The sequence below is a fragment of the Oryza sativa genome, chromosome 6, assembly GCF_034140825.1.
Source record: "Oryza sativa Japonica Group chromosome 6, ASM3414082v1".
In the NCBI taxonomy this organism is placed as follows: domain Eukaryota; kingdom Viridiplantae; phylum Streptophyta; class Magnoliopsida; order Poales; family Poaceae; genus Oryza; species Oryza sativa.
Window position 1 is genome coordinate 1,778,040 of NC_089040.1, and position 25,507 is coordinate 1,803,546.

The 25,507-nt window shown below is 43.1% G+C and overlaps 5 protein-coding genes across 6 annotated transcripts; 2 read left to right on the forward strand and 3 right to left on the reverse strand.

Annotated features, from left to right (window-relative positions):
* Positions 1-8,767: 8,767 nt before the first annotated feature.
* LOC4340002 (1-aminocyclopropane-1-carboxylate synthase 6-like) lies at positions 8,768-12,515 on the forward strand. Its single transcript, XM_015788647.3, has 4 exons — positions 8,768-9,337; positions 9,439-9,588; positions 10,931-11,091; positions 11,174-12,515. Exons 1-4 carry the CDS (start codon positions 8,879-8,881, stop codon positions 12,030-12,032), a joined length of 1,629 nt encoding a protein of 542 aa, XP_015644133.1. The 5' UTR covers positions 8,768-8,878; the 3' UTR covers positions 12,033-12,515.
* Positions 12,516-14,085: 1,570 nt separating this feature from the next.
* Positions 14,086-15,017, forward strand: LOC4340003 (peptidyl-prolyl cis-trans isomerase CYP18-1). Its single transcript, NM_001421020.1, has 2 exons — positions 14,086-14,169; positions 14,259-15,017. The coding sequence occupies exons 1-2, from the start codon at positions 14,167-14,169 to the stop codon at positions 14,736-14,738; spliced, it is 483 nt and encodes a 160-aa protein (NP_001407949.1). The 5' UTR covers positions 14,086-14,166; the 3' UTR covers positions 14,739-15,017.
* Positions 15,018-15,512: 495 nt separating this feature from the next.
* On the reverse strand, positions 15,513-19,871 carry LOC4340004 (barley B recombinant-like protein D). Of its 2 annotated transcripts, none has more exons than NM_001421022.1 (3): positions 19,608-19,871; positions 18,009-18,122; positions 15,513-16,776 (listed from the first exon to the last, which is right to left on the reverse strand). In NM_001421022.1, exons 2-3 carry the CDS (start codon positions 18,075-18,077, stop codon positions 15,850-15,852), a joined length of 996 nt encoding a protein of 331 aa, NP_001407951.1. In that variant the 5' UTR covers positions 18,078-18,122; positions 19,608-19,871; the 3' UTR covers positions 15,513-15,849. The 2 variants fall into 2 exon arrangements, with proteins under 2 accessions (NP_001407951.1, NP_001407950.1); NM_001421021.1 differs by having other exon boundaries at positions 19,603-19,871.
* Positions 19,872-21,539: 1,668 nt separating this feature from the next.
* Positions 21,540-22,786, reverse strand: LOC4340005 (histone H1). Its single transcript, NM_001421032.1, has 2 exons — positions 22,467-22,786; positions 21,540-22,377 (listed from the first exon to the last, which is right to left on the reverse strand). Exons 1-2 carry the CDS (start codon positions 22,719-22,721, stop codon positions 21,910-21,912), a joined length of 723 nt encoding a protein of 240 aa, NP_001407961.1. The 5' UTR covers positions 22,722-22,786; the 3' UTR covers positions 21,540-21,909.
* Positions 22,787-24,422: 1,636 nt separating this feature from the next.
* Positions 24,423-25,310, reverse strand: LOC4340006 (histone H3.3). The gene is made up of 2 exons (XM_015788057.2): positions 25,139-25,310; positions 24,423-25,030 (listed from the first exon to the last, which is right to left on the reverse strand). The coding sequence occupies exons 1-2, from the start codon at positions 25,208-25,210 to the stop codon at positions 24,692-24,694; spliced, it is 411 nt and encodes a 136-aa protein (XP_015643543.1). The 5' UTR covers positions 25,211-25,310; the 3' UTR covers positions 24,423-24,691.
* Positions 25,311-25,507: the final 197 nt, after the last annotated feature.

A 25,507-nucleotide genomic window follows, 5' to 3' on the forward strand; every position in this document is an offset into this window, starting at 1 on the left:
TATAACAAAAAAGAACATCAGCATCAATTCTAAACGAGTTTTATAGTTTAATGACATATTTTGAATCGCAATAATGGAAAAGCATATAAAAAAACACAGGATTCTAACAGTAATTCAAGTGTAAAATAAATGATTGTAGAACACATAAAAAAACATAAGAATGTTTGTCTGATTTAACCACATGAAAAACATATAAATTTGAGTAGACATAAAGACTCGACGGAAAGCTTTCTAGAGATTATACCTCATGTTAAATTTACTTTAAAACTTGTATGGAATGAGATATTCTGTAGGATTCCATAATATTCATTCTTCTGATTTTAAAATCCATATAAGAAAATTCCTATAGAAACGAAATTCTTATAATTTTTCAGTGAATCGAAGAGGGCCTAAATTTCCGCTAGCTGAAAAACAATTAGTGTTGTCCCGTGTTGAATTGAGTGTGATGCCATGTATGGCCAATCTAGCTATGAGGACCACCCTCACCTGCGTCCTGTAGCGGCCGCGGGTGGCCGGCCGGCCGGCCGGCAACCGTAGTTGTCGCAGTAGCACGCGCAAAGTGTACACGCAGCAGCATGCATCCTCCTGAGACGTGCCCTCGCATTTACTCCAGTGCTGCGTTGTTGGAGTATAAAACAAAAGTAGAGGAGAAGAGTACACGTAGCAACAGTGGCTGTACTCCTCGCGGCATTCATGAGACGTGCCCGCTACCTGTGCTGTTGCTGCGCATGCATGATCATCATGAGCACACCAGCGGACCAGCCTTGTGAAACATCTGTCCTATAAAGAACAAATTTCTCACGTTCAGATTCATTGATAACAGATGATACCGTTGACTTTTTTTAACATATTTGACTATTTATCTTATTCAAAAATTTTATGCAAATGTATAAGATATAAATCACACTTAAATTACTATGAGTGATAAAACAACTCATAACAAAATAAATTATAATTACGTAAATTTTTTGAATAAGACGAACATGTGAGAAAAAGTCAACGGTGTCATCTATTGAAAAACAGAGGTAGTACAAGTTACTCTGCTCCATTCGTCTCAAAATATAATTAACTTTTAAGTTGAACACGGTTATTAAGAAAGTAGTTAAAATTAAATATGGAATAATTTCATTTATCCCATAATATAAGTATTTTTAAAGTTGGACACAGTTATTAAGAAAGTAATTAGAATTAAATAGGAAAGAATTGTGTTTGGATGAGAAGTAGATGTATGTGAAAAAATTGAATGGTAGAGGGTTGTGATTACCTGATTGTTTGAGAAAAGAATGTTAGTGTAGAAGTTGTTATATTTTAAAATAAACTTTAGAGAATACAAGTTGTTATTTTAGGCTGGACGGAGTAATAGCAGTTGGCGCCGCGTGGCCATTGCCAGGTGCATTGAGTTATCAGGTGACAGATATCGATGCACGCAGTTAACGCGACACAGAGAGCCAGACACGCATGCAGACGACGAGCTGTTTCTGTGCAGCAGCAGAGAGAGATAGAGAGAGCGACGAAGGGAAGGCCCCGGCCGAGACGTCGGCGAAGAAGAAGATGGTGGATGGCGCGGGGCGAAGTCGTGTGTTCTTGCCCATGGTTTCTTTCTCTAAAACCGCTCGTTACATCGGCCGCCGCGAGCACCAAAAGGCGTCGTCGGCGACTCGGCGGCGTTGCTGTTGTGGTGGAGTTGGGCTGGTCGGAGATTCAGAGGCCCAGAGATTGGCCTCTGTGTTTTGGTTCAGAAGTAATGGGCCAGAAGGATATTGCTGGGCTAGATTTGCACAACGCTTTTGTTTGTTTAAAGCCCACGTGTGGTCCGGCAGATTTTCCTCCTCTTCTTCTTTTTCTTTTCTTTTTTTTTTTAAAAAAAAAACAGGAAGAAGACGGGTGCGCCGAAAGGAAGAAACTCGTGTTATTTAGACTTTTGCTGAGAACACGAGGAAAAGAGGGGTAAAGTAGGAGAAGCGTAGGCACGCAATATGCTTGTGTACTGAAGTGTTTTCCTCGTCTCCTTTTTGTAAAGAAAGAGAAAAAGAAGACGTATGTATGCTGCCGTACTGACTGACAGCAAGAAGAATTTCCTATCCAAACCTCTCGCCCTTTAACCAGCTTTCCTTGCCCCCAGATATCTTCAGTCTCCCTTTTATTTAAGGGTGTGTTTAGTTCACGATAAAATTAGAAGTTTGATTGAAATTGAAACGATGTGACAGAAAAGTTAAAAGTTTATGTGAGTAGGAAAGTTCTGATGTGATGAAAAAGTTGAAAGTTTGAAGAAAAAGTTAGGAACTAAACCATACCTAAGATCAGTTCAATATGTGTGAAGAAGAAAAAAAATCAATCATAACTTCATAAGAAGAGTCATCTCATCCGTGAGCAACAGCCATGACAAATTTTCTGGAGTACTACAGTACTAAAAAACGAGTCAAAAAAATCGCTGCAAAGCAAAGTCAAGTAGCAGCCGTTCCTGTGTGTTGTGTCACGATAGAAGTTTGCAAGCAAACCGGAGGAGGAGGCCAGCGTGCCCGTCTCGCTGAACCAACCAAAGGCTAAGGATAACACATACTGACATACAAACACAGAGGCAGTCACGCGCGGGGTGGATCCGCCACGCTACTCGCAGTGATGGAGTCAGAAAGAATTTTGAGTCCGAACAAATTTTAATATAACTAGTATTTGCTATAGAAATTTTACCATCAATTAACTTATCAATATAACAAGCGGTTGCTGGTAAAGTCGGAGCTGTTGTGTCGCTTTGGCGGCAAGCTCGACAACGATAACACGGTTGCAAAGTCCAAACCCTACATGTTGTTTTTATCAAGCTTGGTAACGACAACTCTACGTTGGGTTCCATTAGTGGTTTCAGTTGCTAATGAATTGTGGCGTGTGCTGTGTAGCTGTTCAACCAGCCGGTGTTTTTTTTTTCTTGTAACCCATTTAGGGTTTTTACTCCTACTTATTAAAAATATAATTGGCTGTTCTTTTGCCGGTTTAGTTTTAAAAAAAAAACAAGCGGCTGCTGGGTCTAGCCGGGCGAGGGCTCCGCCACTTGCTACTCGCCAATCTCTCGCCGTCCCTCTCTTTCCGGGGACAGCGGCGCGCTGCTGCTGCTGCTGTTCCTGTGCAGAGAGGCTTTGGACCATGCCTCTTGGCGTTGATGAAGAAGAGGTAAACGTTACGGTTGGGAGAGCTGGATTTTTCACATTTTAGTCCTTTTAAAAAACTTATTTTACAAATAGATCCCTAAAAAAACTTATTTCAGAAATGGTCCTTTTGGGGCGCCAGAGTGGCTGGCGCCGTCCCCCTGCCAACGTGTCGGGGCGATGCTGAGGTGACTAGGGGGAGCGCGCCAGAGTGGCTGGTGCCCCCTCCCCCCCAAAATTTTTTATTTTTCTTTTATTTTTCTTTTATTTTTTTGATATTTTTTTCACGCTTAGGGACACATAGGAACCAACCATAAAAAAAAACTCAAATGGACGTAATATGTGACCTGTATAATTTTTTCTCTTCTCTCCTCTCTCTGAACTAGTGCAGAGAAGAGAGATGTGCAACTTTTTTATTTTTATTTTATTTTTTTGATATTTTTTTCACACTTAGGAACTCACAAGAACCAACCATATAAAAAATAAAATCAAACGGACGAAATATGTGGCCTGTGAAATTTTTCAAAGCTCTATCGAAATACTTCTCTCCTCGAAAACATAATCTTGCAAGTGGAATTTGGAGGTTTTAATATCGCCGAATCCGGCAAAGCTGAAGAGAATCGGGTGTAACTTTTTCTGTAAATGTCCGTGGATATATTATTTGCTTGATTCCGAGTCCGTATGAGAAAGTTACGCCTATTTCAATAAATGGCATATTTTGTCCGTTTCGGTAGAGTTTTGGAAAATTCTACAAGTCACATATTTTGTCCATTTCGGTAGAGTTTTGGAAAATTCTACGAGTCACATAATTTGTCTGTTTGAGTTTATTTTTTATATGGTTGGTTCCTATGTTCTCCTAAGTATGAAAAAAATATCAAAAAAATGAAATAAAAATAAAAAAATTGCATCTCTCTATACTGGTTAACTTATGGCTATTATTTCATGTGGTTATATTTTGAATTAGATTAAGTAATTTTATATAGTCTAATTTACTAAAGGATCTCTCCTATGTTTAACATGTTGATCAAAGAGTTTTACTAAAAGAGTTATGGTCTAATTTTAGTGAAGGTGCAAAGTAGACTAATTAAGTGGTATGCTAGCTATTTTCAGACTTAGCTAAGTGGTAGTTCAAGTTTAATTTTTTTTGTGGTTGGTTGTATCGTGATCTTAAGTGTGAAAATACATCCGAAAAAATAAAACAAAAATGACACCGTTGCAACTCCATACAGAGAAACAAGAATGGAGGTGAGGGGTGGGGGGGGGGGGGGGCCAGCCATGCTGGCGCCCTCCTCCCTGGGGCGGTGCCAGCCACTTTGACGCGCTCCCCCTAGCCACCTCAGCATCGCTCCGCCACGTCGGCAGGGGGACGGCGCCAGCCACTCTGGCGCCCCAAAAAGGACCATTTTTGGGATAAGTTTTTTTAGGGGTCTATTTGCGAAATAAGTTTTTTAAAATGACCAAAATGTGAAAAATCCAGGTTGGGAGAGCCTACGGGGAGGAGACAGGTGCTGCACCTGCATTGGTGATTTGGTAGTACTACATGGTTGCACCTGTTGCTGGGGACCGGACGGACCCGGCAGGTTTCTGTAGCACGGATGGGATGTGTGATGCACTGTGCTACAGTGGGATCTGCACGGTCTGGTTTTGGTCCAGTCCTCATGCGTGCCGACCGATCGCGTTCACTGTTTCAAAATGGGGTTGCTTTCACTAATTCCTTGGTAACAAGTAGTATTTTTTTTCCGGAAGGAATAATATAAAGGGTTAATTTGATCCGTGATATTGCAAATATATCTATTCAGATAAATGCCATTACATTTCGTATCCGTGCTACTTAAAATTTACAAAATTAGATCCATACCATGGTCGTCACATTTTTTTTATCTTCTTCCTTGTCTACACATGGGACATAGTCATTTGATTCAACTTCTTCCTTCCTCATCTCTATGTCGCAACGAGGAGCGAGGAGCGCGGGTAGGACGGAAAGAGCAGCGATGCCCTTGGTGCGTTCGCACTAAGGCCCTTGACTGGAGTTCATGGCCATGGTCGCCCCAGGGCTCACGCGTGCGGTGCGCGAACGTGATGGACATGTCGCCAATGTCCAGCTTGATGCGCACTGTGTCGTTCGACCTCGTTGTAATCGTGTATCCACCGACAATTCTCCAGGCCGCACAGGTTGAACTCACCTAGTCACCGTGCACCAAGCATGAGTAGTTCTTGCATCGATACGCATCCCACACGACGATGGTGTCTGGCGGGATGGCCCAGAGGCTATTCGGTAGTGGTGTTGGCTGCACGTACCCCGCTGCTCCTCCCATCCTGTCCGCGCTCCTCGCCACGACGGAGAGATAGGGAGAAAGAAGATAAGGGAGGGTGAAAAGAATAAGATGAATATGACGGGTGGGTTCCACGTGCAGATGGGGAAGAATATGGAAAACGTGACAGGGATGACATGATTCCAATTTTTTAAAATTTGAGTGGCATGACTACAACCAGACGAATTGTGATATCATTTATCTGAATAGGCACATTTTGCTGAAACTTGGATAGTAAAACTTTGAAGTTACTATTACATGAGTACTTTTATGTTTAGCATTATGATTTCTTTGTAATAAAGTATAGTACAACTTTCGATTTTTCAACGAACCAAATAACAAAGTACAAATAATTTACATTTTATTAGGTAGAATCATAGAAACACGATTTAGTGTGTTTAGTTGACGTCAAAATTGGAAGTTTGGTTCAAATTAGAACGATGTAACGGAAAAATTGAAAGTTTATGTATATAGGAAAGTTTTGATGTGATGGAAAAGTTGAAAGTTTGAAGAAAAACTTTAAAACTAAACAAGGGCTTAGTCATCGCGTTAACGCTCACCGTTGATTGCCTCAACGGAAATGATAGGCCTGTGCTTCTACTGTGACTGTGGCCAATCCGACAACTGCGTGCCACCAGAGTCGCCCACCGCTGCGGGGACAGTGCTTCTGCATGTATTCTACTTGTACCAGTCTACGACAATTTTTGTGGTTGGACACAGGAAACAGCCAACAGTGCAATCCCATTGTGTGACCCAGATTCTCTCAGGGGAATCTCACAAGATCAAGAGAGTTTGCCCGATGCTCGGGTTGTTTCGAAGTGTGGGCACTGGGCTATTTGCCAACAGAGAGTATTTCTCTTGCTTTCCTCTTCAAAATTCAGATATCTCTGCGAACAGGGGTCTGAACTTCGTTTCATCAGAGAAAGGCATTCCTTTCTAGACAAACACACTGCTACACTGGAGCAGAATTTTTTAAAAGATAATATAATGAATTTCGAAATTTGCTTAAAAAGCTACAACTACTTATTACACAATTCGTTTAATGAAAAACACATAAAACCCCAGGAAATAATGATGCAGAAACTAATAACACCAACACTTAATAGATAAACATTTATTCAAGTTTATTTATATACATACATCCGTAGTTGGCAAATATTCGCATAACCATTTATTCTAGGTTTCAATATGTGGTATGGATTAGTTTGTTATCCTCACTACACCAAAATTTCGAAACTTACTTTTAGAATTGTTTTAAAGGGTATTTTAAACCTACTTTCTTTTTCAGCGTTAACTTTTAAGACGTTTATATAAAAAATATATTTATAAACTATTTTTTGTCGCTAATAAGGTGTTATGATTTATAATCAGCCTAGCCAACCGACAGTGCTGCAAAGACAGTGTATGCGTATCTGTTTATAGCTAAAACTGGACTCGTTTGCCGCCAGCAACATGAAAAGATCGTCGTCTCGATCTTCAAGAGTGTATTGCAGGTTAACTGAACATGTCCAAGATGCTAGTAGTAGCATTTAGCAGCTCCTTTATCCCTGGTTTGGTACATGCTTAACTGAGGATGCATTTCACTGTTATTAAACAGAAAAGAGAAATCACCGAGGCTGCAGAAAAGCGAGCAATGCTTCATGTTTAACTGACTTCCACTGCTGCCATGGAATCTTTCTTAGTACTATTCTAAGCTGGATGCAGCAAACGATTATTTAACGCTTCCAATGCAATCAAAGCTCCTTTTTTTTTAAAAAAAAGAATCTTGGGATATAATTATATACTTTCTGCCCAAGTGCTCGTCTCTTGCGGCACAACTGAGGCGATGAAAATTTGCACTAGAAGGCAACAGGCAAAGGCCAGCAGCTTCGGAAGCTCCTTTTGTTATACAAAAAAAACCAATACGGCTCTTGGGAATTCAGAAGCAGCCAACCAGTCCCTCTCTGCAACAGTTGGCAGCAGGTTGAGATTTCGTCCTAGGCTTCTTGCAGCAGATGCGAACAAGAGTGTTTTGTTCACAACCCCAGCTGCGTTTTCTTCCCGGTTTCACCTGTCCAATACATTGTTGTTGTCACTGAATTCCATATGCATCTCTCGTCCGTTTTTATCTTCAGGCCTGAACGAAAATACGAAATGAGTTCTCTGAAGAAGAAAAAAAATGATTGGTGAAATGAACAAAGCCTGAGTTTGCAAGTACTTCCAAACAGCAAGAGGAAGAGAAGATGAGAGTTGGGAAGAACACGCCCAAATCAATCCATTTCTGTCACTCCACTTGACACAATCACATCGTGAACCCCAGGGTTGCAATTTGCAAATTACAAACAAGCCTCGAGAACCACTCGAAAATCCTATCCTAACCACGACGATCACCAACTCCGAGTGAAGTGTATATTCTTTTGCTACGCTTATAGCATGCCGTGGCAACAACGTCGTTACGTTGAAGAGATCACTAGATAGGCAAAGCTTCGAACTTTGGGCTGAAAACAAATTTTGCTCGTGCAGAAGCTAATTTAGAGAAGCTGAATTTTCTTGCCATTTTCAGGTACGACTAATAAATAAGCCGCGAGAAAAAACTTCCAAACTCAAAAGGTTGAAAAAGGCATAAATAATGATTTTTAGATTAAAATTTTATTTCATGATATTAGCAATACAAAGGAAAATCCCTAAAATTAACTTGGAAAAGCTTTAAAATTATAATATTAGCTACGATAAGCCAACGTGCAATTTGTTTGCGGAATGAGTGCAAAAAAAATTATCATTCTCTGTGCGCATACTTTTTAAATTGTTAAACGGTGTTTTTTTATATAAAATTGTTGTTTTAGAAAATCACATTAATCTATTTCTAATCTCAAAATAATAACTTAATTAATTATGTACTAATGACTCAATTTTAAAGGTTCATTTGTAAAAGCTGTGAAAATTGGAGGCATGTTCAGATTGATGGCCATACCATTATTTGGTTGATAATTACGTGTCTACGTTTATTTGTTACCATTAGTAATGTGAATAGAATTTGGCAACATTATTAAGTCAATTTTACCAAAAATTTTATAATACTATTGGTATTATTAAATTTTGACAAGGTTTATTTTAACATCAAACAGCTGGTTACCATCCATCACTAACCATTCGTCCATTCCCCGGTCGTTCGTTCGACCGCCGAAACCAGCGGAATCACGGCGAAAATCTCAATTTTTTTTACCCCCGGCGTCGCGTCGTACTCGTACGAAAGAAAGAAGAGGCAAGACGCCAAATCCGGCGTGCCCCTCTCCTCCTCCTCCTCCCCCCAAAACCCCCTCCCAAATCCCTCTCCTCCCCGCCAACCCAACCCAACCCAATCCCTCCACACCCCCCGCCTATGCACGCCCGCCGCGCGTGGCGCCGGGCGGCGGGGTGACGTGACGTCATCTCCTCGTCGGTCGGCGTCCCATGAGGCGGAGCGGCAACGGCGGCGCGGCGAAGAAGAAGAAGAAGAGGAGCGCGAGCGCGGCGTCCGAGAGGAGGCCGCGGGCGGACGGCGGGATGCGCATCGTGGTGCCGCTGCAGGGGGTGGTGCAGGGACGCGGGGGGCTCGTGCTCGGCTCCCTCATCCCCTGCGCCCTCTTCTACTTCTTCCAGCTCTACATCAAGCGCAACCGCGCCTCGCCGCCGCCGCCGCCCGGATCCCCCACGGCCGCCTCCGCCGCGGCGGTGTCGCCGATCCACCGCTCGCTCTCGCGCGGCCTCCTCGCCCCGCGCGCCGCGCTCCCGGCCATCTCCGCGCGCGGCGCCTCCGTCCGCGACGACGACTCGCTCTACTACGCCGGCCTCCGCCGCTGCGCCGCCGACCCCTACCACCCGGTCACCAACCCCTCCGGCATCATCCAGCTCGGCCTCGCCGAGAACTACGTACGTTCGCAATACTCTCTCTCTCTCTATCTCTCTATCGTTAATTTCGAAGCCGACGATGGTGATGACGCGGTTTGGTTTCTGGTGATTGGTGCGTGCAGCTGTCGCTGGATTTGGTTGGGAGATGGATGGAGGAGCACGCGGCGGAGGCGGCGTCCATGGCGGGCGGAGAAGACGAGGACGAGAGGGAGCTCTCCATCAGAGGCCTCGCCGCCTACCAGCCGTACGACGGGATACTTGCCTTGAAGATGGTAAGCCAAACGTTTCCCCCCCCCCCCCCCCCTGATTCCATACGACGAAAAAAAATAAACATCCATTTCTGTCAGAAAGATAGGTTCTGTCTCTGGCAACAAAAATGTTGCAGAATCCCCCCTGATCCCATCCATGAGAACATCGAATCCAACAACTCGCCCTGTTTTGATTCTTCCAAAGCTTTTTTTGCACTTAGCCCATTACCCCAGTGATGCTACCTCAATCTTTTTGTTTCTTACACAAAAAGAATACTTTTGTTTTCTCATGTTTCAAGAAAGCTTTGCTTAAAATTGATTGTTTTAAGCGGTTGTTCTGTTTAGATGGATGTGGTCACATAGACAAATTTTTGGATGACATAGCTCGATCAATAACAGTGTTAACAGTGTGTGATTCATTATTGGATGGATGAAGAATTATGGCAATTACAACTGACCTTATTAGCGATTAAGCCTGAATTGGAATATTATTGTTGACGCGGTACTGTGCATTTTTGTTTCCTTCTGCTCTTGTTTTTTTGGTAGCCACATGTATGTTATCTGCAGAAGAGGTGTCGCTTGCGTTTATTCTTGGATGTCATTTTTTGCTATGGTGGCTGCAATTGTGCCATCTGTCAAACCTTGACTTCAACTGAAAAGATCCACTATCTTGATCAGCTCTTTCGTAGAATTAAAAAAAATAATCAAGAGTTCCATATTATTGACTTACTCTGTATTACGCTGCTGTAAATCCGCGTGAATTTGAATAAAATTTCATATTATATCATACCTGCTAGAATGGTCTCGCTTCACAGTTCATTGTTGAATGGCATGCTGATAATCACCAGTTATCATACTGAAGCTGGCAAATTTGTCATGTCTGCTGTTGGACCTTAACATCATGCGGGTTTACTTTATCTTTTTGCTTATTTTCTGTATTAGCTTGTAAATTTTGGTTGACCTATTTTCCATTCAAATGATTAGAGGAATCTATAAAGCTTTTTTTTTTCAATTGTGATGTTTCATTAGAACTGGACTGTTCCACCAATCTAGTACAGCATATGATTCTCAGGAACTCATTGTTGTGCAGTCACTGAATTTATTATTGAACATGTAAACACATGACAATGTGAGCATTGCAAGATCAGTACTTTGTATTGCTTATAGTTTTCCTTTCCCCTGTCTTGTGCTTCATGCTTCAACATTGTCCAAAATCTGCATATCTTTGCTAGCATCCCTCAGTTTTACCCTTTTTCCACACAGTGGTTTTGATCTGTTACCTGACATTGAACTATTTTCTCCATGATTAATTTGTGTTCTTCTGTGTGCAAATTTTCCGATATGAAGTGTTAAATTTCTCTTTCAGGCTCTTGCTGGATTTATGAGGCAAATCATGCAAGGATCAGTGTCCTTTGAACCATCTCAGGTGGTTATAACATCTGGTGCAACTCCTGCAATGGAAATACTGAGTTTCTGCCTTGCTGATCCAGGAAATGCATTTCTTGTTCCATCACCATACTACCCTGGGTATGTCTCTTCTCCAATCTCTAGGTTCATCTGTATGAACGTATTGGAAGTGAAGGTACTAACTGTCACTTCATTTCTGCAGGTGGGACAGGGACATAAAATGGCGCACTGGAATTGAGTTGATACCTGTTCCTTGCCGTAGCACTGACAACTTCAACATTAGTATCACTGCTCTAGAAATAGCCTACAATCAGGCAAAGAAGCGAGGAATAAAGGTTCGTGGGGTTCTCATATCCAACCCAAATAACCCTACAGGAAGCTTTGTGCCCAAGCAAACACTGCATGATCTTCTAGAGTTTGCTGCAGAGAAGAACATCCACTTGATATCTGATGAAGTGTTTGCTGGCTCAACATATGGATCTGGAAAATTTGTAAGTGTGGCAGAGGTTGTTGATGATCTAGAAGACTTTGACAAAGGCAGGGTGCACATAATATATGGACTCTCGAAAGACCTATCTCTTGCCGGGTTTCGGGTTGGGGTAATATATTCCTATAATGAAAGCATCGTGACAGCAGCTGCTAAGATTGCTAGGTTCTCGTCTGTGTCAACTCCAACACAACGCTTGCTTGTTGCCATGCTCTCGGACCAAAAGTTCATTTCAGATTACCTAAAAGTTAATAGAGAGAGATTGCGCAAGATGTACCATTTGTTTGTTGATGCTTTGGATCAAGTGGGGATTGAGTGCTACAAGAGCAGTGGAGGGTTCTACTGCTGGGCAGACATGAGCAAGTTCATCAGGTCTTACAGCGAGAAAGGGGAGCGCAAGCTTTGGGATAGGTTATTGGAGGAGGCAAAGGTCAATGTCACTCCAGGTTCATCTTGCCATTGCATCGAGCCTGGATGGTTCAGGTGTTGCTTCACGACATTGAGCGAACATGATATCCCTGTCTTAGTGCAAAGGCTCAGGACGATTACAGATAGCCATAAACCGAATCATTGAAACACCAGGATTATCCTCTCGAGCTTGTCATGGAATGGAATAACTGCTTTGCCAGGTACTCCACAGAGAATCCAGGGGGCATAGAGGAAAAAGATGGTATAATCCTTCTTTACCATGGGAACTACTCCTAACAACCAGTAGGAGCAATCGTACGCCTTTGCTGGAACAAAGACAAATCAGGACCATGTTTGTATTGATCTGTTGAAGAACAACAGTTCTTTTGAAAGTTGTTGCTGAGTTGCTTTTATTGATCTGTAGGTCTCAGCTGCTTCCATTGTAGGGGTTTCAGATAGAAAATTGCCCATCTGTTGATAGGTTAAATCAAGCATAAGTTCATTCTCTCTGTAGGTCCATTGTGACATAAGCTAGTGTTGGGTTTTTGTTTTGTGAGTTTGTAAATCAGTTCCTGCTTGTGCCAGGGTTTTGGACGCGACTCATATGTTGTCATCAAAATTATTTATTTATTGGGGTTCATTTTTGTCACTAGAACAGTTTCACAAACAATGGAACAATCATGCATAGGAAAAAAAGAACATGTTGGTTACAGAATTCAGATGAAATGTATTGCAAAAGCCCTATTTGATCAGTTTTTTTCTTGTGTGGCCGTTGTCTCCTATCTCCAGAAACAAATATTCAAACGCAAAACTCAGGAGCTGACAAACCGTGAAGAAATAAATAAAGGAGTTAGAAGTAGTTTATAGATAAAATTATATTTATGTTTATATGAAAAGATAACTTATCAATAATTTATTATAGGTAAACTTTTATATCCTGTTATTAATGGTTTAAAAACAAATGCTGAAAAATAGAATATGAGAAGACCTTAAAATCAATTTACAATTGAAGTTTTATAATTTAACTATAACTGATAAGCTACTAATAAGTACTACTTTTTTTAGAGATAATGAGAGGCTAAAAACTTTTTCAGAGGTAAAGAGGCTAAAAACTTGAAAGATACAAATCAAATTTGTTAGCTACCTCCGTCTCTAAATATTTGACGCTGTTGATTTTTTTAAAAAATATGTTTAAGTGTTATTTAAAAATTTTATAAAATATGTAAAACTATATGTATATATTAACAATAAATTAAATAATAAGAAAAAAATAATTACTTAATTTTTTTAAAGAGTAAATTTCACTTTGGTCAACCTTTATTTACCAAAATTTCACATTGGACTAGAGTTAGACTTGTATTTTCACTTAACACCATATATAGTTACCATCATTTACACTTTGGACTGGGTTTCACAAATCACACATAGTATAATGATTATAGATCTGATCTCATTTCTTTTTTGTGTTAGAAAACTTAGAATTCAACAATTTGTACTAACACTACAATTGGGTATTGTAAAACATGTAATATATTTTCTAAAAAAATAGTTCTTAAACTCAATATTTCTCCAATTTTGTCTCTAGTATAAGGGTTGTGAATGTTCATATGTAGTAGTAATGAAGTCCCATTAATCTGATAGGATATCCTGTAACATGTTACAATCATTGTTCTTGCGCTAAGCATATTTGCATGGCAAAAATTTCCATATCATTGTTTCTTGTAAAATACTAAGCACCTAGACAACAACTCGTGTGATGGTAACTATAAAACCAGGTCTAAAGTGCAAAGAACGGTAATTATACGTGGTGTTAAGTGAAGACATGAGCTTAGCCCTAGCCCAATGTGAAATTTTGGTCAATAAACATGATCCAAAGTGAAATTTAATCTTTTTTAAATAAAACGAAGGTCAAACATAATGGAGTACTCCCTCCGTTTTTTAATAGATGACGCCGTTGACTTTTTATCACATGTTTAACCATTCGTCTTATTCAAAAAATTTATGTAATTATAATTTATTTTGTTATGAGTTGTTTTATCACTCATAGTACTTTAAGTATGATTTATATCATATACATTTGCATAAAATTTTTGAATAAGACGAATGGTCAAATATGTGAGAAAAGGTTAACGGCGTCATCTATTAAAAAACGGAGGTAGTATTTGTCAGTGCGAATTCTCGATCCATAAAAATGGCGGCCCAGCCCAACCCACCAAACCGTCTTCCCCAAAGACTCGAGACTTCTCTACGCTTCTCCTCGCCGCCGAAACGAAGCAACCCGTCGCCTCGCCGCCGCCGCCATGGTAAGCCCTCGCCGCTCGAATCTCACTCTCCCTCACCGGAAAATCTCTTCCCTGTGGCTGACCGGAGGACCGATTGATCTCCGCCGCAGTCGGTGACGCTGCACACGAATCTCGGGGACATCAAGTGCGAGGTGTTCTGCGACCAGGCGCCGCGGACGGCGGAGAACTTCCTGGCGCTGTGCGCGAGCGGCTACTACGACGGCACCATCTTCCACCGCAACATCAAGGGGTTCATGATCCAGGGCGGCGACCCGACGGGCACGGGGAAGGGGGGCACCTCGATCTGGGGGAAGAAGTTCGCCGACGAGTTCAGGGAGTCGCTCAAGCACAACGCCCGCGGGGTGATGTCGATGGCGAACAGCGGGCCCAACACCAACGGGAGCCAGTTCTTCATCACCTACGCCAAGCAGCCTCACCTCAACGGCCACTACACCGTGTTCGCCAAGGTCATCCATGGATTCGAGGTGCTCGACCTCATGGAGAAGGCGCAGACGGGGCCCGGCGACCGCCCCCTCGCCGAGATCAGGCTCAACCGCGTCACCATCCACGCCAACCCTCTCGCCAACTAATCCTATCTACTCCATCTAGTTTAAAATCTTTGGAATTCTGATTGCTTTTTTCTGTGTGGATGTGTTGTGTTCTGCTGCTATCTGAATCTTTGTTGCAAGAACACCGTACAAACTGAGTCTGTAACTGATATCCCAAAAAGTGTTTGGCTTCACGATTGATGCATCTGCAGACTTGGGTTTTGTGATTGTGTTTTCATGTTTCAACTGGCTGTGTGATCTATGGCTAAGTACATCAATTAAGCTACTACTCCCTCTGGTTCTATAATAATTGACTTTTTTTTTTATAAGGTTGAGATCAAACTTTTATAACTTTGGTCGTCATCAATAATAACTTTAAAAATATTTAGTTTAAAGAAACTAGAATAACATATATAGATTTTTCTTTCAAAACACTATAATAAAAGTAAACATGTATTTATTTCTTGTGTATATTATAATCGAAAAATAAGGTTAAATGTATATTTTGTATATTGTGTTATTATCTAAAACGTCAATTAAAATTAAATCGAAATCGGAGTGAGTAACAGATATTGATTGATACAAAGTGGCATGATTTAGCTAACTGAATCCTGTAGAGTTTGGGGATTTCTGTTGTTTCTTGCAGGCCTCTTGTCAGAGTAGCATCATGTACAGATTCCCTTGAAAAACAGATGTTGTGCAAGCAGCCTTCCGAACGAGCAAAAAAATGTTGGTATGAATCGTTTGGTGGCAACTGAATGTTTAGCTTCACATTCAGTCAGTTGCTAGCTACCAAACGATTCAGGCAAATGGCCTCTTCGACAAATATGCCATTCACTACTGGTCTACTACCACATAAATCTGGTTGTCAAACTATACAATGATCTGACGATGAATACCTGCAGACTACGGTTACATTTTTTAATTCTCGTGGGCTGCAGCGTTCTAGAGCCACGAGAAAATTCAGAGTTCAGAACGGGAGAGAAGAACCTACAGAACTTTAAACACAAAATTCTACCTACATCCGCTACAAACCAATGACAACCTTACAAAGACTGGCCCTAGCAAAGGGTTTAGGGAATGCAGGAGAAGCAAGATTTGCCTGATCTTCCCCATCTTTCCAGCTTGAATCACATCCGCGTTCATCAGCAAGCTACCGGATGGTGATGTACCGGTTTGTACCATGCTTAGCCCAGTGGTCCTTGAGGTCGACCGGCGTCGAGAGATCATGACCTTCGGCCGCTAGTCGGCTCAGCAGCTTTGTGAAGGCACCGCCGCTCATCTTCCGTCCCCCCATGCGAGCATGCCGCTTGTTCGGCATCACTGGGAGTGGGTACATGGAAATGTTCATGGTGCAACATGATGATTGCCATCCCCCGTTTCCCCACTTGTAGCATTGGCGAAGCTTCCCCGTGCATGAACAGGCAGGCGCGGGCATCGTGGAATCATCAAACGCAACTTGATTCAGACCAAGGTTTTGGTCCTTCCACTCGTTCTTCATCACAGAAGCATGAGCAGAATCATCTCCACAACCAGACATCCCGACATTCTTCCAGTCACCAGAAGGTTTCTTGGTTTTCCGGAGCACACCTGATGGCCTCTTCAATGGAGAGGCTTGGGAACTATTCTTCTTTGGCCTCTTTGCTTTTCCAGCACTCCCTGGAGCTGTTGAGATAGGGTATGCTTCTGATATGTGCATTTCTCTAGCATGATCATATGGAGAATCTGCCAGTTGCAGCGGTGATGACTGAGCATGAGAAAGCTGGTCGTGGTGGTGGATGTTCTTTGATCCGCTGAGAGATCCTTGGGGGAATCCATTCCCGTTATTCATGTTCAATCCGTTTGTACGTGCTAACTCAAGAGCAGCAAGGGCATTGTCCCTTTCCACGACTGCAGCATTACGCTCAGCCATTGCAGCATCCCGTTGAGTAAACGCCATATCGCGCTCAGCTATGGCTGCCTTCTTCTCAGCCAGAGCATGGTCCCTTTCTCGGATGGCATTATCTCTATCATTCATCAGTGCCAAGAGATTCATACTTTGATGGTCCTTCAGATGCCTTTGGGTCTGGGGCATCATCCACTGAAAAAAACATTGAGTGGATATATTAGTTGACATGGTTGGCACATTCTTTTAGAGAATGATTCTTTATAACAACTATCTTCAGAGAACTTTCATAAATGAAATCAATACATGCTGGTAAATCAGTTCATAATGTTATTTGTTTTGTTTGTGATCTAGCTGAAAAGTTATACATTTAAAGCTGAACAGTGCACATTTCTGAAAGATCTTTTGGAGGTTGCAATATCCACCTCCTGCTATAACAAGGACATACATAGCACAGAAAACGTAGAAGAAAAGGACAAAAAAAGCTCGCAACATGAAAAGATACATCAGCCTGAAGCTAGTTCATAAAACTCAGATTGGACACAGACACAGACATAACACAAATGTTCCACAAGAAATGCATGTTCCCTGCAAGCCAGCATTCACACTTGTAAAGCATAAATTACAATCTAACAGAACTGAGTTATCCTGTAAATTGCAAGAGAACTAGGACCATCTAGAGCACTTATGTGAGATATCTTATTGACAAAGAATAAGATAGGTAAAGCCTATGTAAACAATAGTGCTACGAATGCATGCTAAACGCAAGCTACACCAAAAGGTCTATTTTCTTAAAATCATGATTGACATAATTACATTGGACCCGCAGTAATTAATTTCCAACATGGAAAGCAGTTAAATACCACACGCACCATAATACAGGAATAAGTACAGAAAAGTAGAACATACATGAACAGTTATAAATGATTGCGGCTGATTGGATATGTTGTACCAAAACAGTTCCCACCCATCAAAATTTGTCATCTCCATAATTTGAGTATTCGGTTATTTTCCAAAATACCAACAATGTGAGCGTAATACACTCATTAAAAACTTGCATATGTGGAACTTTTGACTGGACAGCACACATAAGTTTTATCTAAGTGCCGTAGCAGAAGGTGTTCTGTACTTTGACATGTATATGCCTTTGTCACGCAGTACAGCAAAGCAGGACAGCTGATATCCCCATCTTTCAATTTGTTTGATTTGCACCTTTTTTTAGATAATGTTTTGATTTGCACTTTTGCAGTCAGAATTTAAGCAGTCTTTTATCTAACCAAAACATATATGCACATTTTGAGTATTCATCTAGGGAAATAATCCAATTGAACATCGTAGCAAATATATTAAACAATGGTAGATATTGCATGTGCCATACTAATATAAATAAATCTAAAATCATGCCTGCATTCTTATGATGCACAAACCTGGGTATGAAGTCCTTTATATTGGTCTGGCCTTTGCCTCCCATTTTCTCTATGGCCAAGGTTGTCCATTATCACATTTGCTTGTAACAGAAAAAGGGGCAATTATTCGATCACCTGAAAAATAAGAAAAGAAACAAAGATAAATGGTACCGCAAATGTTACTCCAGGGAAGGTATGTGCCAAATGCCAATGGTAAACTAGCTAGGTCAGGACCAAGCTTGGGGCTCAAGGGGGAACTAAAGAAAATGCGATAGAGGATAGACGACAGAGACAATTCAGTATAGGATAGAGTCTAGAGAGGGTTGACTTTTGAACCCAAGAGGAAGAGGAATGACTTCTTCAGGCAAGATGTATCTGCCTATAACTGTTCGGTATAGGATAGCCATGCAGAGACTTTAAAGTTGACAGGTATACAAGGAAAAAAGGGTACAGTAAAATTCTAGAGAAGTATTAAGGTAAAAACGAGTCCAGTAATAATAAGGCATGATTTGGTTCATGGTTATAAACAAGCAATAAGTCAATTGTGCGGATTATCCCTTTAAAGCTCTAGAAGAAATAGATTTATGCATTGGCTCCACAACCAGTGCACAAGTACTGAGCAAAGAAGCAATGTGAGGATCACCAAAGCCTTGGCTATTCAAATTACTACATGATACTGAAACTGAATACACTAGTACATGATTTCCTGATCATAGCCCAGTGTTCAAACACCTTAACCGAATCCTCAGAAACAAATCTGCAAAGTTTTATACACTCAAGCCGCACATGACGACAGCATTGAAGCTAGCTTTGCCCTATCTCCAGCTGCTTCCTACTTTACAGAGGTTGATTCGACCAAAGGTAGATATCTAAACAGACAAAGCTCATGCTCAGCAGAAAATGTATGGAGCTTGAGCCAGCACGGCATAGAGAAGAGCATCCACACTAAACTGACTTTTTAGATAATCGACAAACCAGCCGTTACATCTAAGATGCACGAAGTCACAAACAATTAGTGCAATAGTTCCACGCCATTTTGGAAAGATAAATACGCAACAAGTTCAACAATCATTAAAGAGGAACACAAAATTTCAACTCGCATATCCATAATCCACACCAAAACTGGCTATGAGTGACTATAGCACCTGATTCTGGCTCCACTACTACCATGGAAGCAGTCAAGCAGAAGCACTCACACGCTCGTCATCCCAACGCGCATGCTCGAATCACACCACCAAAACGATCTTATCAAACATGAACACTGCTACTACCACTCCATCATCCAAGTACTACCTCACATCACATGCATGTGCATTCAGCGCTTTGAAGCAAGACGAAGTAATTTGGAGCTCCAAATCAAACCTTTTCCTCCGCTGGCTTAATTGCAGCAGGAACTCCAAACCCGACGCTGGAAAAACCCACGTCTAAGCCCAAATCGGATTCCGCTAAACCCTAGATCACCCACCCACTCACCGAGCAACACCGCCGCCAAAAAAACGCGCGCGCCCTCGCTCGCGGCGGGAGCTCCCTTATCCAATGCGCGAAACCACCCGAAAAATCTGGGGGGAAACCACTCCTCAATTTGCGGAAATAGAGAGAGAGGGAGAGAGTTTACCCTACAGTATCAGCAGCTTCCCCTCCTTCTAGAGGCTTCCATGTTGGGGGTGGGAGAGGGGGCGGGGCCCCGCGCGCCAGAGGGAAAGGAGGAGGACCCGCCGCGCCGCCGGCGAGCGCAGGAACGGGAGCGGCGGCGCCGCCGGAGGCGGGTGAGGTGGGGGTCAAAGCTGGCAGCCGCTACGGCGACCACCACCACCGCTGCTGCTGCTGCTGCTGATGATGCCGCCACCGCTACTGTTTTTTCTGTTTTTTTTTTTTTTTTTTTTTGGCGAGGGTTGGGGGGAGCAAGAGGAGGGTAGCAGCGACCGGGATTGCGTTGGGGAGGGGAGGAGGTGGTGGCCCACGGTTCAGTGACACATGAGTGCTTGCGGGTAGATAGCAGATGGGGGCGGCTTGATGGGGAGAGGGGAGGGATGGATTATTTGCTGGTTGTCTCTCCGGCAAGGTTTATAAAACCGTGATATTGTTTTGTTTATCACGTATGATAATCCTTTTATTTTAAAAATACGGTACATATGTTAACTGTTAAATCGTAAGGTGACGGTAACCCCATCTCAAATGGTTTAGTAAATTCTAGTCTCTAGTGAAGCAAAGATTATTATTTGTGTATTCTTGTGTTACTTCCGTGAAACTGCTGAAATTTAACGTGGCACAGATCAAGAGTATTTAGAACAATTTAATGATTATTATTGTAAATTGTGAATTTGAGATTTGCATATACTACGCTGAAAGTTGTTGAGGTCATCTTCTCCTGCTCCGGAACTTCCAATACAACCGAGTTTTAAATTTAAATTACAATATCGATTTTGAATACTGTATTTCAGATTCCTTTAACGAAAAACTGTATTATGAATTATCAGAAGCGTGGAATCATTTAGCTTGCTATTTTTTACAAAAACATAGAGTACATTTCACACAAAGTTATAGATATTTAGATATTTTGATCAAATTATTATAAAACCGCAAATTTAAGGTGATGCATCACAAAGCTACATATTTTAAAAAATTATCACAATATTATAGGTTTAAGACTAAATATCATAAAACTAAATATTTAATAATAAAATTATTCCAAAACTATAAGTTTGTGGCTTAAATCGTGTCACTAATGTTATTTCTAAGTTATAAACGAAGATTTTGTTAAATTGTCATTAGACCTTCAGTTTTGTGATAAGTACGCTACTAAATTTGTATTTTTTTCAATACTTCGCATTAAATCTATTGCAATACTCGATATTAAATTTGTTGCAATATTTCATATTAAATTTATTTATAGTAGTATACAATAAATTAAATGTTGGACATATAGTATCATGTTGAATTTAGTGTTAAATCTGATTAAATTCCAATTTCTCCCTAGTAAACACACAGGCACAGCATAAAGAGACAACGGTGGACAGATGCAGAGCCGAACGAATGTTGGGGTGGTTTGACCTTACTAAATTTTGACAAGTTTTAGCGTAACTAATTTTAGTAAGATAAAATTATGTTTAAATTAAAGCTAAAATAGTCTAAGTTCACTATTGAAATGGTATATTTTCTTAGACATACCAAAATTTGGCTTCAAACCAAATAGACACTAAACATTATTAAAATTGCCATGGTAAGTCTAATTTATGTCTCAAACCAAACCAGCCTATTGATTCCACACAACCTTAGCAGAAATCAAAAATCAAAATGACGCTTTAGTGGGGCACAGATAATGAAGAAGGATCAGATGCAAAATATCATCACACCAATCGTGACAGCCACCGCGAGTCACTCAGCACTTCAGCAGTCAGCACACACCGGCCGTCCTCATCCAACCTACAGTGCGTCTTTTGCAGTTCATCAGCTTGCCCAATGCCCCAATGCGAGTGCCACACTGCCACGCGGCACCCTACACCTTGACATGGAACAAAATCATTCTCATCCTCCCGCGAATGATCCAGAGGCTGAATGAACTTGATGATTCTTTTTTTTTTTAACAAGAATTTAACTTGATCAGAATTCAAAACAGAAACTAACTGAAAAAAAGAAGAAGAAGAAGAATATGAACAGTTTGTTGATCATAAGGCAAAGCTGCGAGCGCCAGATCATCTTATTACTACAGCTTCTTGGCGATATGCTACAGTAGCTTCTTCCTCCCTTGCAAAAAGAAACCCAAACCTTATCTACAACGCAACACACACACCGGACACAGAGCGCTCGATCGATCGAAGCAGACGAGACGACGATGGCGAACTACTACTAGGTAAGCGACAACACCTAGGCTATACAGGGATACAGCGCGCGGCGGCGACGGGCGGCGAGACGGCGGCGATGATCAGGCGCTGGCCTTGTTGGCCTTCTTGGAGATGGCGGAGCGGATGGATTTGGGCGGCTGCATCGGCTTCGCGGGGGCGGCCTTCCTCGCCCTCTTGGCGCGGGCTGGGCGGGCGGGGGGAACCGCCTTCTTCGCCTCCGCCGACGACGCGGGCTTCTTGGCGGCGGCGGCGGAGGGGCGCGGGGTCCTCTTCCTCTTGGCGCCGCCGACGACGCCCTTGGCCGCCTTGGACCTGGCCGCCTTCGCCGCCGTCGCCTTCTTCTCCTCGGCAGCCGACAGCTTGAACGAGGCCTTCACCTTCACGAGCCGGCCCTTGGCGGCGAAGTTCCGCAGCTGCACGGCGAGCACCTTCCGGTAGTTCGCCGGGAGAACCCCCATGTGCTGCTCCCCCATGTACTTGGCGATCGCGTACGGGCTCGATCCCGCCTTGCCGTTCCCGTCCAGCGCCATGATCGCCTCCTTGATCATCTGGCTCAAAACCACACAAAATTCTCACAAACTCGAATCAACCCAATACATGATCACTGCATCGATCGATCAATTGATTTTCCCCTCACCTCGAAGTAGGGCGGGTGGTGTGGCCCCGCCGATCGGGGCTTCCTCGCCCTCGGTTTCCTCTCCTTCTTCGCCTTCTCCTTCTCCTTCTCACCCTCCGCCTTCTTCTCCTCCCCCTCCTCAGCCTTCGGCGCCTCCTCCGGCTTCGGTGCCTCCAAAGCCTCCTTCGCCTCCTCTACCACCGCTGGCGGCGGCGGCGGCGGCGCCTCGCCGGCGGCAGCAGCCGCAGCGGCAACCTCCTCGGTCGCAGTCGCCATGGGAGAATACCAGAGTGCTACTACTAGTGCGTAGTGGAAAAAGAGCTCAACTGCTGTGTGCGTGACGAGGTGCGGATTCGAGAGGCGCGCGGTTTATACCGGAGGGCGGAGCGCCGCGATTGGCTGGAGGAAGCCTCACACGGATCGGGATCCGGGGGAGATGAATCATGGCCGTACACGTGGCGCGCCGATCCGCGCATGCCGATTCTGGGAGCTTCTGGACCTTTTCGCCGCGGGGAGGTGGGGGATTGGGAGGGATTGGGGAAATGGGGAGTGTGTTTTTTCGGGTGTTTTTTCGGGAGGTGTTTCTGAACCCGATTTGGAGTTGCGGGTTTGCGTTTTCGTTTGGGGTTTTTAGTTTGGATTCAAATTGGGAGAGAGGCGGGTGTTGGGTGGTTTGAATTTTGAGAGATGGTTTTGTTTTTGGGGAGAATTTGAGGGTTTTGTGAGGTGGGGTGTGCTTGTGTGCTTCTTTCGGTTGAAGGTTTTTGGCTACGTGTTTTGGGGTTGGTTGGAGGTTGCTTGTTCTCACAGTTTTATACGCAGAAAACGAGATGTTACAAGTGATTTCTCTCAGTAATAAAATTTATGAACAAAGAAAAATATTATGCAAACTGTAATAACAGGTTAATTACTTGCACGGGGAGAAAGCAATAAACTATAAATGCACTGTGGTTTGTGGTGAATATTTCTGCCAAAATACCGATCACCAATGTGCCTACAGTTTTTTTTTTACTCTAGGAATCATTAATCATCATTATTTATTAATGAAGCCTACATACTCATACTAAAAAACCATTTCGGGTTGGTTTGATTTGTGGCCTAAATAAACCTTACTAAATTTTAGTAAAATTTAGAAATAACAAAATTTGATCAGGCAAAGTTGTGTTTGGATTGAAGCCAAAATAGCCTAAGTTTACTATTGAAATGACCTATTTTCTTAAGCATATCAAAAATTTTGGTTAAAGTTGTGTTTGGATTGAAGTTAAAATAGCCTAAGTTCACTATTGAAATGACATATTTTCTTAGGCATGTTAAAAATTTTGGTTCAAACCAAATAGACACTAAACACTATTGAAGTTGAAAAATATTGATAAACCTAATTTATGCCTCAAACTACACTAGCCCATCCCAACGATGCCGTTTGACTTGTCAAACATCAATCCACAACATTTGTGGAATGCCACAAAAGGCAGACTCTGTTTTGAAGCTGATCACTGATCAGTGCAGATTTGCTAAAGAAAATAGAGCCATAGTGACAGGTGGGCCCCACACAGCGCAAAGGATTGGATATGGTCTGATGGGGTATATGAGCAAAAATATTAGTTCATGGGCTTATTATTCAAGTATTGTCAGTTCATGGGCTTATTATTCAGTATTGGGCCTACAAGCCAGAGGATGCCCAGAAACCCAACAGCCCAAGCGGTTCGGCAACAATATTTTTTTGTCTTACACTGCCTATACGCGTTCACTCCATTTTTACTTTTACCAATTTATACAAGTCTAGAATACGAGCGGTTGCCATTCAAATTCCAAGGGCGTCACCGCCACAGCCGTGTTTCACGTGCCACCCGCACGCATTACTTCCATTCCACGGCGCAGACGTAATAATGGAAAAAAAATGCAGTACTAGTACGCAGGCGAATCACGAGCCAAACAGCTGGCAATCACAGGCAAACAGATTACGAACAAATCTCCATATAGTAAACGAATATTAATAGTCTTCAACACTGTTTTGCTTAACCGCAAAATCCAAAGAACGGCAATAACATTTGATTTTGAGTCTTTAACCGAACCCTGTTTTTACACTAATTAACCGACCAAACCCTATTACAAAGCTGCTAATGAAAACGAGATCTAAAACGCGGAAGCGAGAGGGGAATCAACAAGTTGACCACGTCACGTCGTCGTCGTTGATCCCCCCAGATCGCTTCGGCGCTACGCAACGCAACCGCGTCGAAGGCGGCGGCTTACGCGCGCTCGCCGCGGATGCGGCGGGCGAGCTGGATGTCCTTGGGCATGATGGTGACGCGCTTGGCGTGGATGGCGCAGAGGTTGGTGTCCTCGAAGAGACCGACGAGGTAGGCCTCGGCGGCCTCCTGGAGGGCGAGCACCGCGTGGCTCTGGAAGCGGAGGTCGGTCTTGAAGTCCTGCGCGATCTCGCGGACGAGGCGCTGGAAGGGGAGCTTGCGGATCAGGAGCTCCGTGCTCTTCTGGTACTTGCGGATCTCGCGGAGCGCCACCGTCCCCGGCCTGTAGCGGTGGGGCTTCTTCACGCCGCCGGTGGTCGGAGCAGACTTCCTCGCCGCCTACACAACAACACAAATCAGCAAAACCGCAAACCCTAGAACCACCCAAATCACAAAGCACCAGATCGGAACGGGAGAAGGAGATGAAACGACGACGCCGATACGCACCTTGGTGGCGAGCTGCTTCCTCGGGGCCTTGCCGCCGGTGGACTTGCGGGCGGTCTGCTTCGTACGGGCCATCTCCTCTTCGCTTCTCGGCGGCGACTTGGCTTTCTCTTGCGGTGGATTTGGGGGAAATCGAAATCGAGAGCGACCAAACTGGCGTGGAAAGGCGAACAGTGAGAGGGAGGAGGGGAGGTGGGGGGATTTTTATAGGCGCGGGGCTGGAGAGCGTGGGTTGCGGGGGGGCAGTGGACGCGTGGACCGAGGCGGTTTCTTGTGACCGTTTGAGGAAAGGTTTCGGGATCGCGATCGGATCCGACGGCTAGTGATAGGCCGTAGAAAGCACACGATCCGTGTGCTCGTCGCTGGTTGGTT

What these genes read in the sequence shown, in the direction of transcription:
- LOC4340005 (NM_001421032.1), bottom strand. Translation starts at nt 22,721, where the DNA reads ATGGCGACTGCGACCGAGGAGGTTGCCGCTGCGGCTGCTGCCGCCGGC. An exon ending in ACCACCCGCCCTACTTCGAG is followed by an intron (nt 22,378 to 22,466) that starts GTGAGGGGAAAA and finishes GTTTTGAGCCAG; the next exon opens with ATGATCAAGGAGGCGATCAT.
- LOC4340006 (XM_015788057.2), bottom strand. Translation starts at nt 25,210, where the DNA reads ATGGCCCGTACGAAGCAGACCGCCCGCAAGTCCACCGGCGGCAAGGCC. An exon ending in GGAAGCAGCTCGCCACCAAG is followed by an intron (nt 25,031 to 25,138) that starts GTGCGTATCGGC and finishes GTTGTTGTGTAG; the next exon opens with GCGGCGAGGAAGTCTGCTCC.
- LOC4340004 (NM_001421022.1), bottom strand. Translation starts at nt 18,077, where the DNA reads ATGGACAACCTTGGCCATAGAGAAAATGGGAGGCAAAGGCCAGACCAA. An exon ending in ATAAAGGACTTCATACCCAG is followed by an intron (nt 16,777 to 18,008) that starts GTTTGTGCATCA and finishes TGTTTTTTTCAG; the next exon opens with TGGATGATGCCCCAGACCCA.
- LOC4340002 (XM_015788647.3), top strand. Translation starts at nt 8,879, where the DNA reads ATGAGGCGGAGCGGCAACGGCGGCGCGGCGAAGAAGAAGAAGAAGAGG. An exon ending in TCGGCCTCGCCGAGAACTAC is followed by an intron (nt 9,338 to 9,438) that starts GTACGTTCGCAA and finishes TGGTGCGTGCAG; the next exon opens with CTGTCGCTGGATTTGGTTGG. An exon ending in GGATACTTGCCTTGAAGATG is followed by an intron (nt 9,589 to 10,930) that starts GTAAGCCAAACG and finishes TTTCTCTTTCAG; the next exon opens with GCTCTTGCTGGATTTATGAG.